The 14,550-nt window shown below is 51.0% G+C and overlaps 1 protein-coding gene across 3 annotated transcripts in view; it reads right to left on the reverse strand.

Moving 5' to 3' along the window:
• The window catches only part of DNAJC6 (DnaJ heat shock protein family (Hsp40) member C6), a 44,514-nt gene that overhangs the window by 22,341 nt on the left and 7,623 nt on the right, over positions 1 to 14,550 (reverse strand). Inside the window, exon 2 of one of the 3 annotated variants that reach the window (XM_077785309.2) lies at positions 11,943 to 12,195. In XM_077785309.2, the coding sequence (XP_077641435.2) occupies positions 11,943 to 11,955 (13 nt within the window). In that variant the 5' untranslated portion in view covers positions 11,956 to 12,195. Of the gene's footprint in view, positions 1 to 11,942; positions 12,354 to 14,550 lie in introns of those variants that run through there. The other 2 variants (XM_085586108.1, XM_021535576.4) reach the window with 2 other exon arrangements.

The raw sequence follows: 14,550 nt of genomic DNA on the forward strand, positions 1-14,550 counted from the left end.
GGTGATCTGAACATCAGCCAGCTGTGCCCAGGTGGCCAAGAGGCCGATGGCACCTGGAATTGGGTGGCAGCAGGAGCAGGACAGGGATTGTCCCCCTGTGCTGGGCTCTGGGGAGGGCACAACTCCAGGGCTTGTCCAGTTCTGGGACCCTCAGGACAAAACTGAGGGGCTGGAGCATGTGCAGGGAAGGGAAAAGGGCTGAGAGAGGGTCTGGAGAACCAGGAGAGGCTGAGGGGGCTGGGAAGGGGCTGGAGAATCCCTGAGGAACCGGGAAGGGTCTGGAGAATCCCTGAGGGAGCTGGGAATGGAGAATCCCTGAGGGAGCTGAGAAGGGAATGGAGAATCCCTGAGGGAGCTGGGAAGGGGCTGGAGAATCCCTGAGGGAGCTGAGGGGGCTGGAGAATCCCTGAGGAGCTGAGGGGCTGGAGAATCCCTGAGGAGCTGAGGGGCTGGAGAATCCCTGAGGGAGCCGGGAAGGGAATGGAGAATCCCTGAGGGAGCCGGGAAGGGAATGGAGAATCCCTGAGGGAGCTGGGAAGGGGCTGGAGGATCCCTGAGGGAGCTGAGGGGGCTGGAGGATCCCTGAGGAAGCTGAGGGGGCTGGAGAATCCCTGAGGAAGCTGGGAAGGGGCTGGAGAATCCCTGAGGAGCTGAGGGGGCTCAGCCTGGAGCAAAGGAGGCTCAGGGCCCTTGTGGCTCTCACAGCTCCTGCCAGGAGGGGACAGCCAGGGGGTCGGGCTCTGCTCCAGGAACAGGGACAGGAGCAGAGGGAATGGCCCCAGGCTGGGCCAGGGCAGCTCAGGGTGGACACCAGCAGGAATTTCCCCATGGAAAGTGGGGTCAGACCTTGGAACTGCCCAGGGGGGTTGGAGTGCCCATCCCTGGAGGTGTCCAGGCCTTCCTGAGTGACAAGGTGGGCATCGGGCACAGCTTGGACTCAATGCTCTGAGGGCTTTTCCAACCTCATTAAGTCTGGGATTCTGTGGTCTTCAAGGTCCCTTCCAACCAAAGCCATCCTATGGTTTGAAGCTCCCTCACCTCCAACCCAACCCAACCTGGCTGATTTTCTTCCCACAACCAAGAACCAACTCAGGAGTGAGAAAAAGACTCTCCCCATCCCCTGGGACATTCCTCACAGGGGCCCCTTCAGGGCCACCCTCCCAGCTGACTGAAGGCTGTCCAACCCAAATTGTTCTACAATTCTGTGATAAAATGATAATTTAACTGCAAAAGCACCCACCACTCTCAGGCAGCCTCACCCATGCTGAGCTACCCATAAATCCTGAAGCTGGAGATTCCATTGGGAAAGTGATGCTACTCTGATCCCCAACACCTGATCTAGGTCCTAGACTGGTAAATGTAGAGGCCACCTCTTCTCTACACTCTGCTTCAGAACAGAAGATGGATCCTGGAGGTACAGGAATATTTCTTTTGCCAAACTTCCTGTGAGTAGTTAAAAAAAAAAAAAAAAAAAGAAAAAAACAAAAAAAAAAAAAACCCACCAAACAGGAAAAAGGAAAAAATCAAAGAAGCTTGTTGGCTTCCAAGCATGGACTCTGTGTTTGATCTCCCCTCAAAAAGTTTGTTTTCATGTTATTCTGTGCTGGAAGAGCCAGGGCTGAAAGGAGGAGATGTTCAAAAGGGGCTTTTCAGTTCTGCAGGTCAGCTTTTAAAGGAAAGGAAGGCAGAAAAGTGGTGGCTTGGAACAGGGGAAAGGGGACAAAGGATCAGAGGTTCAACAGCACTGGGCAAATTCTTACAGCTGGAAATGCTGTAGGAGAGCAACAGAAGGGCTCTGAGAGTATGGAAAACTTAAAATCTTTAGAAATCAATCTGAAGATTTAAAAAGTGGAGAGAAGAGGAGAAACAGAGAGGAGACTTTCACTGTATTTCTAAGAGAAGCAGCAGGAATCAATTCCAAGTGTCCTGTGTCCCCTAGAGCAGAGAATCAGAAAGGATGGCTGAGCAAGAAATGGCTTCCACTGCCAGAGGGCAGAGATGGATGGGATATTGGGAAGGAATTGTTCCCTGGAAGGATGGGAAAGCCCTGGAATAGAATTCCCAGAGCAGCTGTGGCTGCCCCTGGATCTCTGGAAGTGTCCAAGGACCATTCTGTGTTGAGAATAAACCTCCAGCAGTCACCAATCCCAGAATCCCAGAATCCCAGAATCCCAGAATCACTGGGTTGGAAGAAACCTTCAGGTCTCTTCCTTCAAGATCATCGACTCCAACCCAGCCCTAACACCTCAACTAAACCCTGGCACCCAGTGCCACATCCAGGCTTTTTTTAAACACCATTCCAGAACTTTATCACTCTTTCTGGAAAAAAAAAATTTCCTAACATCCAACCTAAATTTCCCTTGGTGCAGCTTAAAACTGTGTCCCCTGGTTCTGTCAGTGCTGCCTGAGACAGAGCCCAGCCCCACCTGAGCACAGCCACCTTCCAGGAGTTGTTGTGAGTGATAAGGAAATACCAAATAAAGCAACAACCTCCTTCCAAAACTGAAATATGCCAGGTGGGAGCATTCCTGCCATGGTCCACCCTCAGCAGTGAGAGTTCAGCTGAGGGAGACCCTGCTGACAGCACCAGCCTGGTGTTGGGCAGGATGGGAGATGGAGAGTGTGGAAATCCTAATTAAAGCCCTTAAGTGCTAATTTTACAGAGGATCAGGAGATGGATGTGCAGGAGAACTTCTCCTCCCAAGGCAGAGAGAGCTTTGGAAGAGAACAGTGATCCAGGAGAGCTCAGAGGGATGTGCTCAGTACTGGAGCAGCTGAGGGTGGCAAAACCATCATTGTCTGGATTAGCCAGGCCAGGAAACTCATTCCTATCCAGGGAGAGGGAAAGAAACCACAAATCCAGGAGGGAAATAACCCCTCCTTCTGTCCCCTGCAGTGCCACAAGCAGTGTTTGTGCTTATTCTCAAAAACCAAACACATTCAGACCAATCCTGCTTTAAATGTGGCGTTTTGGAGGCAGAAATGGGAGAACGGAACAGTGTGACCTCGAGTGATGGGGACATTTTGGCACCTGCAGCCAGAAGTGCCCCAGAGTGACCAGCAACAGAGGGTCACACCCCGCCACCAGCTGAGGGAGGTGGCAGAATTCCAGATTTGGAATCTTGCCCTGCAAAATCTGCGCTGCTGGAAGTCCTGTCTGCCTGGGGAGGTCCCTGAGCAGCCCCCCCAGACAAGGCAGGAACCCTCCCAAGCACAGCCTGGATTCAGCTCTCCTGAGAGCCCAGGGGGAAGCATTCCAGACTCTGCCAGTCTGGGTATTTATGCTGATGAGGCAACTCTGAGCCTGAGAGAGGGGAGGTGGAAGCGAGACTGGAAATTGAGGCTCGGCAGAGAAGTGCTGCCTTTCCAGGTTACTTAGCAGGAGTGAACAGACCCTTTTTACCTGGAAAGGGCAGACAAAAGCAGACATGAAACCATAGGAAAGGAAGCAGGTTTCCCTCAGTCTGCCCAGATTTTTTGTAGCAATGTCAACTGAAGGGTTTGGTTTTTTGGGGTTTTTTTTGGTTGTTTTTTTTTTTTTTTTCTCAGGGAGCTGCTGCCTGTAATTTCGGTAAGGATGGAGTGAGGAAGGATCTAAATATTCCCTGTTCCTCATCATGGGATCACAGAATGGTTTGGGATATGAAAAACCATCTCGTTCCAGCTCCCCATTCCACGTAGGAAACCATTAAAGCTTCATCTCCCACCTTCCCAAAAAAAAAAGAGGTTTGGGAGTTTTATATCCCCTCTGAATTCTCTTCCAATGGAACCACAAGAGCCTGGCACTACAATGGGAAAAAAAATTTGTTTGTTCCTGTGTTTGTGTCCCAAATTCCCCATTTCTAAATGTTTTTTTCTGCTTGTTGCAGCCTTCTTCCTCCCCACAATATTTTTTGTGGGGGAAAGGAAGGGTTTTTTCTTGTTTTATCCCCTAAGATAAAGGTGGAGGCTGCCCTGTGCCTGGGCAGAAACAGCCCTTTTTAAGTTCCCTGCCCTGAAAGGAGTCGAGCCACTGTTGTTGTGGCTTCAGCAACAAAGCCTGGATTGTTTTTAAGGAACACCCAGCAAAAAAAAAAAAAAAAAAAAAAAGCTGCTTTTTGTGCCTCTCCCCCCCAGCAGCCAGCAGAGCTCACGTTCCTCCCCCAGCCAGCTCTCCCAGCAAAGCCTGCCTCATGTGGGACGTGCTTTCCCACCAGCCTGCAGGAGGAAAGCCAGGCTGCTACAACTCCAGCATCACCCTGACATGATTTCCACTCCTGGAAGTGTCTGCAGGAGAGGAGGAGCAGCCCTGGAGCAGAAATTCCTGCAACAGCAGGGCTGGAGCATCCTTTAAAGGGTTTCTCATGGGTGGAGGGGTGTTGGGTGCAGAGTAGAGAATCCACATCCCTGGGTACCCTCAGCATTCCCAGCTCCTGCTGTTCCCCACATTCCCTATTTCAGAGGATTGCAAAGAGGAATTTCACCTTCCCTGCCCAAGGGAAGGGTGGCAGGAGCTCCTAAAAGCAACTCTCTGGGCAGTGGCTCCTCTGCACCCAGTGATAATCAATACCTGAGATACAATCAAAATCAATATCAGAGATCTGAGCCCTGCCAGCTGGGCTTGGAACAACCTGGGATGGTGGAATGTCCCTGCCCATGGCAGGGCTTGGGTTGAGATGGGCTTTAAACTCCCTCCCAACCCAAATCACCTGTGATTCTCTGGTTCTAACTGTGTTTTGAGGGCACAAAATCACATCCTGAAACCCAGACCTTCCTTCCAGCACATATTCTTCATCTGGACAGCTGAGCTTTACCACATTTAAGCCAAGACTAAACCATCAATGCTGTTACAGGCACTTGTCTTTGATCAGACACATCCCAAGTGTCAGAATTACACCAATTTTTCAACAGTCACTGGGTGATGGTTTGGGAGAGAAATCACCACCAGCAGAGGCAACTGAAACAGTGATAAAGGGGCATTCACAGGAACACCTGCAGAAATTACTTGGGAAGTTCCTTGGACTAACACAGACCCTAAACACTGATTATTTTTTATCTAATTTTTTGCTACCAGTCCCATCTGTCCCCTCCTCCTCCTCCACTGTCCCAGATTCCTGGTAGAGTTAGGTTCCCTACGAGGCTGAGCACAGATATCTTTAAGTGTTATTCCATAAAAATAAGCAGCAAAGCACGTGCAGACTGCAGGACTGTAGCAGCAGAAGAGGCTCTGCTCATTTGATAAAACCAGTGCTGAGACCCCCAAGCCCAGGTTTTATTAATCCTAACACTTTCACTGTCCCAGGCTGCTCCAAACCCCACCCTGGGACACTTCCAGGGATCCAGGGGCAACCACAGCTTCTCTGGGCACCCTGTGCCAGGGCCTCCCCACCCTCCCAGCCAGGAATTCCTTCCCAATATCCCATCCAACCCTTCCCTCTGGGATTTTCCAGATATTCCCCCTTCTCCTGTCACTCCAGGTCATCATCCAAAGGGTAAAGCCAGAATAATTCTCTCCTAAGCCAATCCTAATTGTCTCCTAAGACAATCATGAGGCACAGAAGCATCCCCAGCACCAAGATATCTCCAATAATTTACTCAGCTGAGCAGGGAGTTGTTGCTTATGAGGTTGTTGTTTGGGGTTTCTTTACTGCAGATTTCCAGCAGTTTACTGGTACTGCCCCATCCAGGCCTTTTGCCTGGAGGAGATGGAAAAATGCCTCAAAACAGGGTAGGTTTAGGTTGGACAGTGGGAAAATTTCTTCTCCAAAAGTGTTGTTGAGCCCAGGCAGGAGACATCCCTGGAAGGAGTTAAAAGACCATTTTAAAGATGGTCTGAGAGGGCTTTTCCAACCTGAGCAATTCCATAATTCTGTGTTTCTGTTGGACAACAAAGGATCCCTGACCTCCTGTGGGAAACACTCAGAGCCTCTGGCAGCAAACTTTGGGGTAAAGAACTCAAGAACCTCTTTTTGTGCTTTGCTGGGATAAAATTCCAGACCTAACATTGCATGAACTTTTCATCCGAAGGTTTATTTGAGGCTGCTTAAATGTAAACCTCATGGAAAGTTGAAGAATTGAGGTATTTCTGCTTTTGCTCCAGAAATGGAAACAGAGGAGCGCAGCTTGCCTAAAAAACGTGGAGGATTTCTACAAAGAGGGAGTTTTACTCTGTGTTTTTTTAGCAGAATAGTAATATTGAGAGGGGAGGGGGGGGATTACCACCCAGTACCCATCAAATTTGTTTCATTTGTTAAAAATTTCCCCTCGTGAATCTCATCTTCAGCGAGGCCCGACAGCACAGAATATGAAATCTGTCTTTGAAGTTGATCGACATTCTCTCTGCTTCTCCCCCCTGTCAAAACAACAGAAAAAAGACAAGACTCCTGCCAACACCCAATCGTTCAAGTGTCCAAAACACACCAAGCAAACAAAGGAGCCATTAAACAGAACCTCCCCGTTTGAAAACGCAGCGAGGGGGGAACACAGGACAACATTGTCAGGCCAGGCCTTTGTCCCCGTGCCAGTGACATGGAGATGTCTCTCTTCTGACTCAGAGAAAAGGAATCACCAGAGCACAAGACATTATGTTTGCAAGTGTAAAACAGCTCAAGAAATCTCAATTTCACCACTTGCAGTTTCTTTCAGAGGCTTTTTCTTCGTGGTTACACTGCCTGAGGAAGCACAGAGCACAAGCAAGTCCATGCCCTAGCTCTTTAAAAGCCCTTTTCTATCTTATCTAGATTATAAACACTACAGAACGGCACAGAAAGGGTTTTTTCCCTTTCATAACAACTATCCTTGCTGCTACTTTTGCATCTTATTTCCTAGAACCTTTTCTTTCAACGCTCAGCCAGCTGCTAAGAAAGCAGAATTGAATGCCACAGCAAAAACCCAAATAAATTGGCTTCTTCAAAATTCTGCCTGGTTCTCATCTTGAGAGCACTTGCAGCAACTTAAAGAAAGAGAGACAGAAGCAGCTCTGGGTAATGCTTTTCTTGGAATCTGGTTTTTGAGCTCATGGTGTTTTGTGTCCTGTGAGGTTCAGCCCAGGTCTCCCTTTGAACCTCCCCTCCTCCATTTCCCAACCTCCATCCCAAGTCTGGGGCATTTGGAGAAACAACAGGAGCACAGAGACCCCACTGGAGTTGTGTGCTGTGATCCTGAATCATTCCACAGAATTTCCCAGCACACAGATCTCCCATCCCTGTGCTTGGGATGGTCCAAGGGGGGCCCTGGAGCTGCTGCAGGGCTGGAGCCCCTCTGGAGCCAGGCTGGGAGAGCTGGGGGGGCTCCCCTGGAGAGGAGAAGGATCCAGGGAGAGCTCAGAGCCCCTGGGAATGTTCCCCTGGAGAGGAGAAGGATCCAGGAGAGCTCAGAGCCCCTGGCAGGGCCTGGAGGGGCTCCAGGAGAGCTGGAGAGGGGCTGGGGACAAGGCAGGGAGGGACAGGACACAGGGAATGGCTTCACTGGCAGAGGCAGGGATGGATGGGACATTGGGAATTGGGAATTGTTCCCTGGGATGGAATTCCCAGAGCAGCTGTGGCTGCCCCTGGATCCCTGGCAGTGCCCAAGGCCAGGCTGGAGCACTGAGGGATAGTGGAAGGTGTCCCTGCTCATGGCAGGGGTGGCACTGGATGGGCTTTAAGGTCCTTTCCATCCCAAACCATTCCAGGATTCTGTTCAGGACTCAGCCGACCCCTCTGTGCCAGCTCCGTGCTATCCATGAGGAGCCTTCCAGCAGCAACCCTGTGCTTCTGCTTCCTGGCTTCTGCTTCTTTTCTCTTTTCACCCTGAGCAACACCAGTCCAAAAAAATATTAAGCCAATAATCAGAAGCACTTGGGAGTTAGAGAGCAGCTGCAGCCACTGATTATTTTCCTTGCAAGAAGGTGTTTATGAGGCTGCAAATCTGCATTAAGAGAGGATGCCTGAAGATCTAATACTTTGCATAAATCTAAGGAAATTAATAGAAAAACCAAACAGGAGCCCAGTTCCTCAGCTCATGGGAGTTGGTGACAGCAAACACAGCTCTGTTAGTGAAACCAGCAGCAATTTGCCCCAGAACTGCCAGTGCTTTGCCTTCAGCACAAAATCCTCACCCTCCAACAAGTGGAATTGCTCACTGGTGACCCACACACAAATATTCCACAGAGCAAAGGATATTTTCCCATGCCCGGGTGCAGAAGAAATCCAATGTGAGGGGAAAGGAGAGAAAGGTTTGATTGTCCAGCTTTTTAACATCGTTGGAAATGAAGTCAGAGCTGTGGCAGCAGGAGCAGGGCACTGCCTGTCCCAGTCCCCCTCTCCTGGGGGCACTTTTGGACCCCTCAGGACAAGGACATGGAAGGGCTGGAGCATGTCCAGGGTGGGAAAAGGGTTGGGAGAGGGGCTGGAGAACCAGGAGAGGCTGAGGGAGCTGGGGAGGGGCTGGAGGATCCCTGAGGAGCTGAGGGAGCTGGAGAATCCCTGAGGGAGCTGGAAGGGGCTGGAGAATCCCTGAGGGAGCTGAGGGGGCTGGAGAATCCCTGAGGAGCTGAGGGAGCTGGAGAATCCCTGAGGGAGCTAGAAGGGGCTGGAGAATCCCTGAGGAGCTGAGGGGGCTGGAGAATCCCTGAGGAGCTGGGAAGGGGCTGGAGAATCCCTGAGGAGCTGAAGGGGCTGGAGAATCCCTGAGGAGCTGGGAAGGGGCTGGAGAATCCCTGAGGGAGCTGAGGGGGCTCAGCCTGGAGCAAAGGAGGCTCAGGGACCTTCTGGATCTGTACAGCTCCTGCCAGGAGAGGTTTGGGCTCTGCTCCCAGGAACAGGGACAGAAGGAGAGGGAACAGCCCCAGGCTGGGCCAGGAGAGGTTTGGATTGGATATTTGGGGAAAATTTCTTCCCAGAATGGGTTTTCTATCCCTGGCACAGCTGCCCAGGGAGGGTTGGAGTCCCCATCCTGGAGGGATTTAAAACCCATGTGGATGTGGCACTTGGGGACATGGGACAGTGCTGGCCTTGGCGTGGCTGGACTCGATGACTTGAGAGAACTTTTCCAGAGGTAATGATTCCATGGTTGTCTGTTCAGCTGTGCAAGCACCCTGCCAGCCAGACAAACCAGTGTCCCAGTGTCCCCCATCACTGGTGGCACTGGGTTCTCCACCCAGACCGTTCCCCTCCTCCACTGCAAACAGCAGCTGCTCTGCCCCACAGGAAACCAGCACTGAAAATCAGGGGAAAAAAAAAGAAAAATGGACAACATGAGCTTGGATATGGCCAGGGCACCTCGAGGATTTCACCTTCAGGGTCTGACACTGAATTCCATGACAAGAGATCCCCCTGTCCCACCAAAACCCAGAGCACATTATTTTCCCTGAGATTGATTTTACCCCACCCTTCTCCTTCCTGAGGAATTCAGATCTCTTTTCCCAATTGAATTGTACTCAACCACTGCCCACCTTGGGAGTTTCAACTTTGGCATCATTGGGAGGAGACTGAAATATTTATAATACCAATATTTTCTCTACTTAAAAAAAAAAAAAATGCACAGAAGGTGGGTGGTGTTTTTCTCTTGCTCCTATTAAGCCAAAATCCCAACCACCTCATTTTCCTGTCTGTGTCTTCCACTGCTCCCTAATCCTTGTCCCCAGTTATCCACCTGCAGCCTGCATGAAAGATAAATCATCTCCCCCAATTCAGGAGCAGCTTCAATCAGCAAATCACTCGGAATCACAAGCACACCTGAGGGGTGGATTTGGTTCTTTAAGCTGTTGTAATTTCATAGTTGGCAAAGAAAAATGGCTTTGCAGTGAGCTGGGAGAAATTAGGAATTTATCAGCCTGAAGTGCTCAGATGAACAGGAGAGATACAAGTGTGGAGTTTGGGTTTGGAACAGAGCATCACACTCAACACAAAAAATTTAAAATTTTGTTTGGGAACAACCACCAAAAAGTCCTTATTAAATAAAAAGGTTATTAAAAAATATTTATCCTATAAATAGAATTCAAGGGCCACATTAAGATGTGAGGTTTTTTGCTGATCAAGTGCCAGGTGTATTGTTCAAAGCACCTGTAAAATTGAGGCAGAGAGAGTGAACTGAAAGAAGAAAACTCTAGCTGAGACAAATCCCTTAAAATTCAGCTCCCAAATCCCAGAGCCAGCCCTTGATCCAGCCCATGTGTTTGGGAAGAACATCCTGGAAACTGGTAGAGGCCATTAATACAATTTAATGCTCTGGGCTAGAATCAGAGTAGCTGCAGAGTGGAAATGGCTGAATATTGCAGAAAACCTGTAAATAAAGGCATTGTCTGCCTGTCCATGAACAGGGGGTTTTTGGTTGGTTTTTTTACTATTATTATTATTTTTTTTTTGCTCAGCAAAAGCAGAGAACCAAATTGAGCTGCACTCAAATTATAGGCCAGGATGAGGCTGGAGATGTGATTCCTAGTAAAGATCCACACCTGCCTGGATGCCACCACCACCTCCCACTACCCCTCTGCCTCTGGTCCCTGCCCTGCAGGAAATTCATCCGGGTAATGTCCTTGATGATAGATATTAACCTGCCTGCAGCATCTCACCATCCCAGCAGCTGCAAGGACCCAAATGACTCTAACACAGCAGCCCACTGTGAGTAAGGAGCTGCTGGCACAGCCTGTGATTATGAGCAATTGCAGCAGAGATGTTGCAGCAGCAAATTCAGAGATGTTTCTGAAGTTTGGGAGCAAAGTAAGTTATAGAAAAACAAACGGCAGCCTAAAAGAAGACTTGGAAGCAAATTCAGGTGGCAGAGGGGAAGAGGAAAACATGACTGGAAGTGTTCAAGGAGGTGGGACAGGGCTGGAGCAACCTGGGGCAGTGGGAGGTGTCCCTGCCCGTGGCAGGGGTGGCACTTTAAGGTCTCTTTAACCCAAACCATTCTGGGATTTTACGATTCTTGTTACATCAGAAAAAATGGGAGGAAAAATCAAGGATAAGGCTCTCCCTGCCCAAGCCCAGCCATGGCTCATTAGAGTTTTTTTCCCCTCAAAAAGAGGTTTCCAGGTTAAGAAAAATGCTGTATCTGAAGTGCTTGTGGGGTGCCTGTGGCCCAGCCCTGTCCTTCATGGAACAGTGCAGGTGTTTTCCTTGGGAATTACAGGGCTGGCCAAGGAGTAAAGGGTTCAAACTGAAAAAGGGGAAATTTGGGTCAGACTTACAGAAGGAATTGTTCCCTGGAAGGGTGGCAGGCCCTGGCACAGGTGCCCAGAGCAGCTGTGGCTGCCCCTGGATCCCTGGCAGTGCCCAAGGCCAGGCTGGAGCAGCCAGGGACAGTGGGAGGTGTCCCTGCCATGGCAGGGGTTTGGAATGGGATGAGATTTCCAACCCAAACCATCCCATGATTGGAATGGGATGAGATTTCCAACCCAAACCATTCCATGATTCTGTGATTCTGTGCTGTAAGACCACCCTAAAACAGGTGACCATGAACGGGGTCCCTCCCAAACACCCAGGGTGTTTCCCTGCACCACTCTGAGCTCCACAAGTTCCTGCAAAGGCTGTGGATGCTCCTGGGGGTGGGCACAGGTAAAGAGCCAGAACCAGAGGGGTCCCTCCAAAGCATGGCCACTCTCCCCATTCCTGGTTAGCCAGGCAAATTGGAACCTTTCGAGGTGAAGATCTCTCTATCCCATTACCGGCCATAAAGACCATCTGCTCCCTTACTCCCTGATTAAAACAAACAACAAAAAAAAAAATGGTGCACGCCGCACATCATCCATCAGAATTAATCCAACTCACTTTGATGAGTGCCTTTTAGGGGGATGGAGGCAGGAAAAAAAAAAAAATACTGAGGACAATGATGGGAATTCATCCCGCCGCGGGGGGGAAAGACCCCAGAGCGCTCCATCCATTTCCCTCCTGCTCCATCTCCCGGAGCTGGGGATGACCCCGAGCCTTTCTCCCTCCATCCCGGCGCGCCCGGACAAAGGGCCGCTATTGTCCCCGCCGTACCTGAGCTGTCCATGGTGCTGCCGCCGGGCTGCTGCTGCTGCTGCTGCTGCTGCCGCTGCTGCTGCTGCTGCTGCTGCCGCTGCTGCTGCTGCTGCTGCTGCTGCTGCTGCTGCTGCCGCTGCTGCTGCCGCTGCTGCTGCCGCTGCTGCTGCTGCTGCTGCCGCTGCTGCTGCTGCTGCTGCTGCCGCTGCTGCTGCTGCCGCTGCTGCCGCCCGGGGCTCCGGCCCGGCCCCTCAGCGCCGCTGTCCACCAGCTGCAGGGATTCATAGCCGTCACCGCCCGGCTTCTTGCGGTAGCTCCCCAGCAGGCTCATGGGCGAGCCGGGCGGGCGAGCGGCTCCGGCGGGCAGGGGACGGGGAGGGATGGAGGGACGGAGGGAGGGCACGGCGAGCGCTCCGGCCGCCCCGAGGGGAGGGGAAGGGAGGGGAAGGGAGGGGAAGGGAGGGCCCGGAGCGCGGCCGCCGCCCCGCAGCCGCCGGAAGCGGGCGGGGAGGACGGAGCATCGCGCTGCTGCCGCCGCCGCTCCGCGCTCCCCGGCGCTGCCTCCGCGGCGTGCCCTCCTCCGGCCCCCTGGCCCTGCCTTCTCGCCTCACCCCGATAGCGAAACTGTTCTAAAATCATGCGGGTTTAGGGTTAGAGGGAAAATTAAGCTTGGTAGGCCCTGGGAGAAATGCGTTGAGAAAGCGTAAGTAAGGCTTGTACTTGTTAAAACTGCACCTGTGTATCATATATAAATGATATAATAGATGTGTTAGATGTAGGTATAGATATATAATAGACATGTTAGATGCGATGGTTGTTTAGTAATTAAATATAATTGCTGTTTAATTGTAGGAATAATCGTGAGGAACTGATCTAAGAAAGATCAGGAGAAACTCATGCTTGAATAAAGCCAATGTATACAATAGAACAATATAAGTTAAATAATTAATATGTAAGTTATATAAGCATAGAATATAAAATACGTTCAGCTCAAAAGCCATGTAGGAGTCAGATTTGGGGCTGTACCCCTGATCCCCAATACAAGCACCTGCAGGTGCGTTCCTGCCGAGGGCACTGCCCGCTGGCACTGCCCGCTCTGCAGCCTGCAGCGCCAGGGGTGGCACAGCACCTCTGCCCCAAAATCCCGAGGAGCACCCCTGGGCCACAGCTGGGCGTGGGCAGGGAAGCAGAGGTGCCCCAGCAGTGATCCCGGTGGGAAGAGGCACCAACATCCCCAACCCTGGCTTGTGCCACCGCTGCCTCTGGCTCCCCGCGGTGCCACCGGCTGCTGAAGCCGTTTTTGTTGTTGTCACCCATCTATTTTTAGCTGTTCCCATGAAAACAGACTCGGGACCGAGCAGAGCGTGGCCCTGAGCGAGTGATGAGCTGTGCCTTGCTCAGATGCAGTTTTCAGCCAGGCCTTGTGCACCGTAATTTCATTTTACACAGATCAGAGGAACCCAGGGATGCTCCAAAGGAAATGAGCACTATTAAACTCTTCTAAGTGGATTTCTTTGTGATTTAGGGAAAACTAAAGGCAAAAGGAAGCCCTACGAGCATGCCTTTGATCTCTGGCAGAAAGGGAATTTCTCTGCTCAGAAATTAGCCCAGCTTTGTTTCTAAAGCAGTGACATCAATAAGCAAGGCCAGGCTGGACAGGGCTTGGAGCCACCTGAGATGGGCGAAGGTGTCCATGCCGTGGCAAGGGGTGGGCCTGGATGAACTTCAGGTTCCAACCCAAATAATTCTGGGATTCTCTGCTTCCAATCACTTGTGTAGCAACAGCCGAACCTTGAGGTGTCACTGGCACCTGGCTGAGATTTCCTGGCTGAAATTTCCTCTGGGGCAGCAGACATCTGGTGCAGCCCTACCTTGTCATGTGCTATTGTTTATGTAACCCCTGAGATTTCATGGCACAGACAAGGTACATCCGTGACCCAGAATCTCCCCAGAAAAAAACCCGGCAGATTTACAAGCAGCAAACAAAAAAATGAGCTGACCTGACACGAGCAGCTCCCTGTCAGCAGCAGGAACAACTTGAACTCCAGGTTGGGGTTGTGTTTTCTACCCCCTCCATACTTTGGTCTGTGTGGAGCAATTCATGGATTGCAACACTGGCCGGCAGGGAAGGGCCCCTCCCTCTTGGCACCCACAAGCAGTACGTTAAGAAAATTAAGAATAAACACATTTTCTGTGGCATTTTGTGCATTCTGAGCAACCTGGGCTAGTGGGAGGTGTCCCTGCCCTTGGCAGAGAGTTGGAACAAGGTGGTTTTGAAGGTTCTTTCCAACCCAAGCCATTCCAGGATTCCACAATCTTTACTAGGGATCACATCTGTCAGCCTCTCCTGGTCAGTCTAGGATAAAGCAATTCCTGGGAAGTTTCTGGGGGTGGAGGTGAATTTTCATTTGTTTTGCTTGCTCAGGTAAAGCCCAAACACTTCAAAACAGGTGGAGGAGAAACCTGGCAGGACACAAACCCTGCAGAGCCTAAAACCCATCACCTGTGGTCCCACCTGCACCCATCAGCTCCAGAGCCTCAGCTGGACAAAATTCCATATTCTCAAATAATCCAGCAGCCACTCTCTCACTGCTGGGCAGCCAAGGTCTGTCTGCCTCAGCTTTTT

This window comes from Lonchura striata, chromosome 8, assembly GCF_050655825.1.
Source record: "Lonchura striata isolate lonStrDom1 chromosome 8, ASM5065582v1, whole genome shotgun sequence".
NCBI classification, from domain to species: Eukaryota; Metazoa; Chordata; class Aves; order Passeriformes; family Estrildidae; genus Lonchura; species Lonchura striata.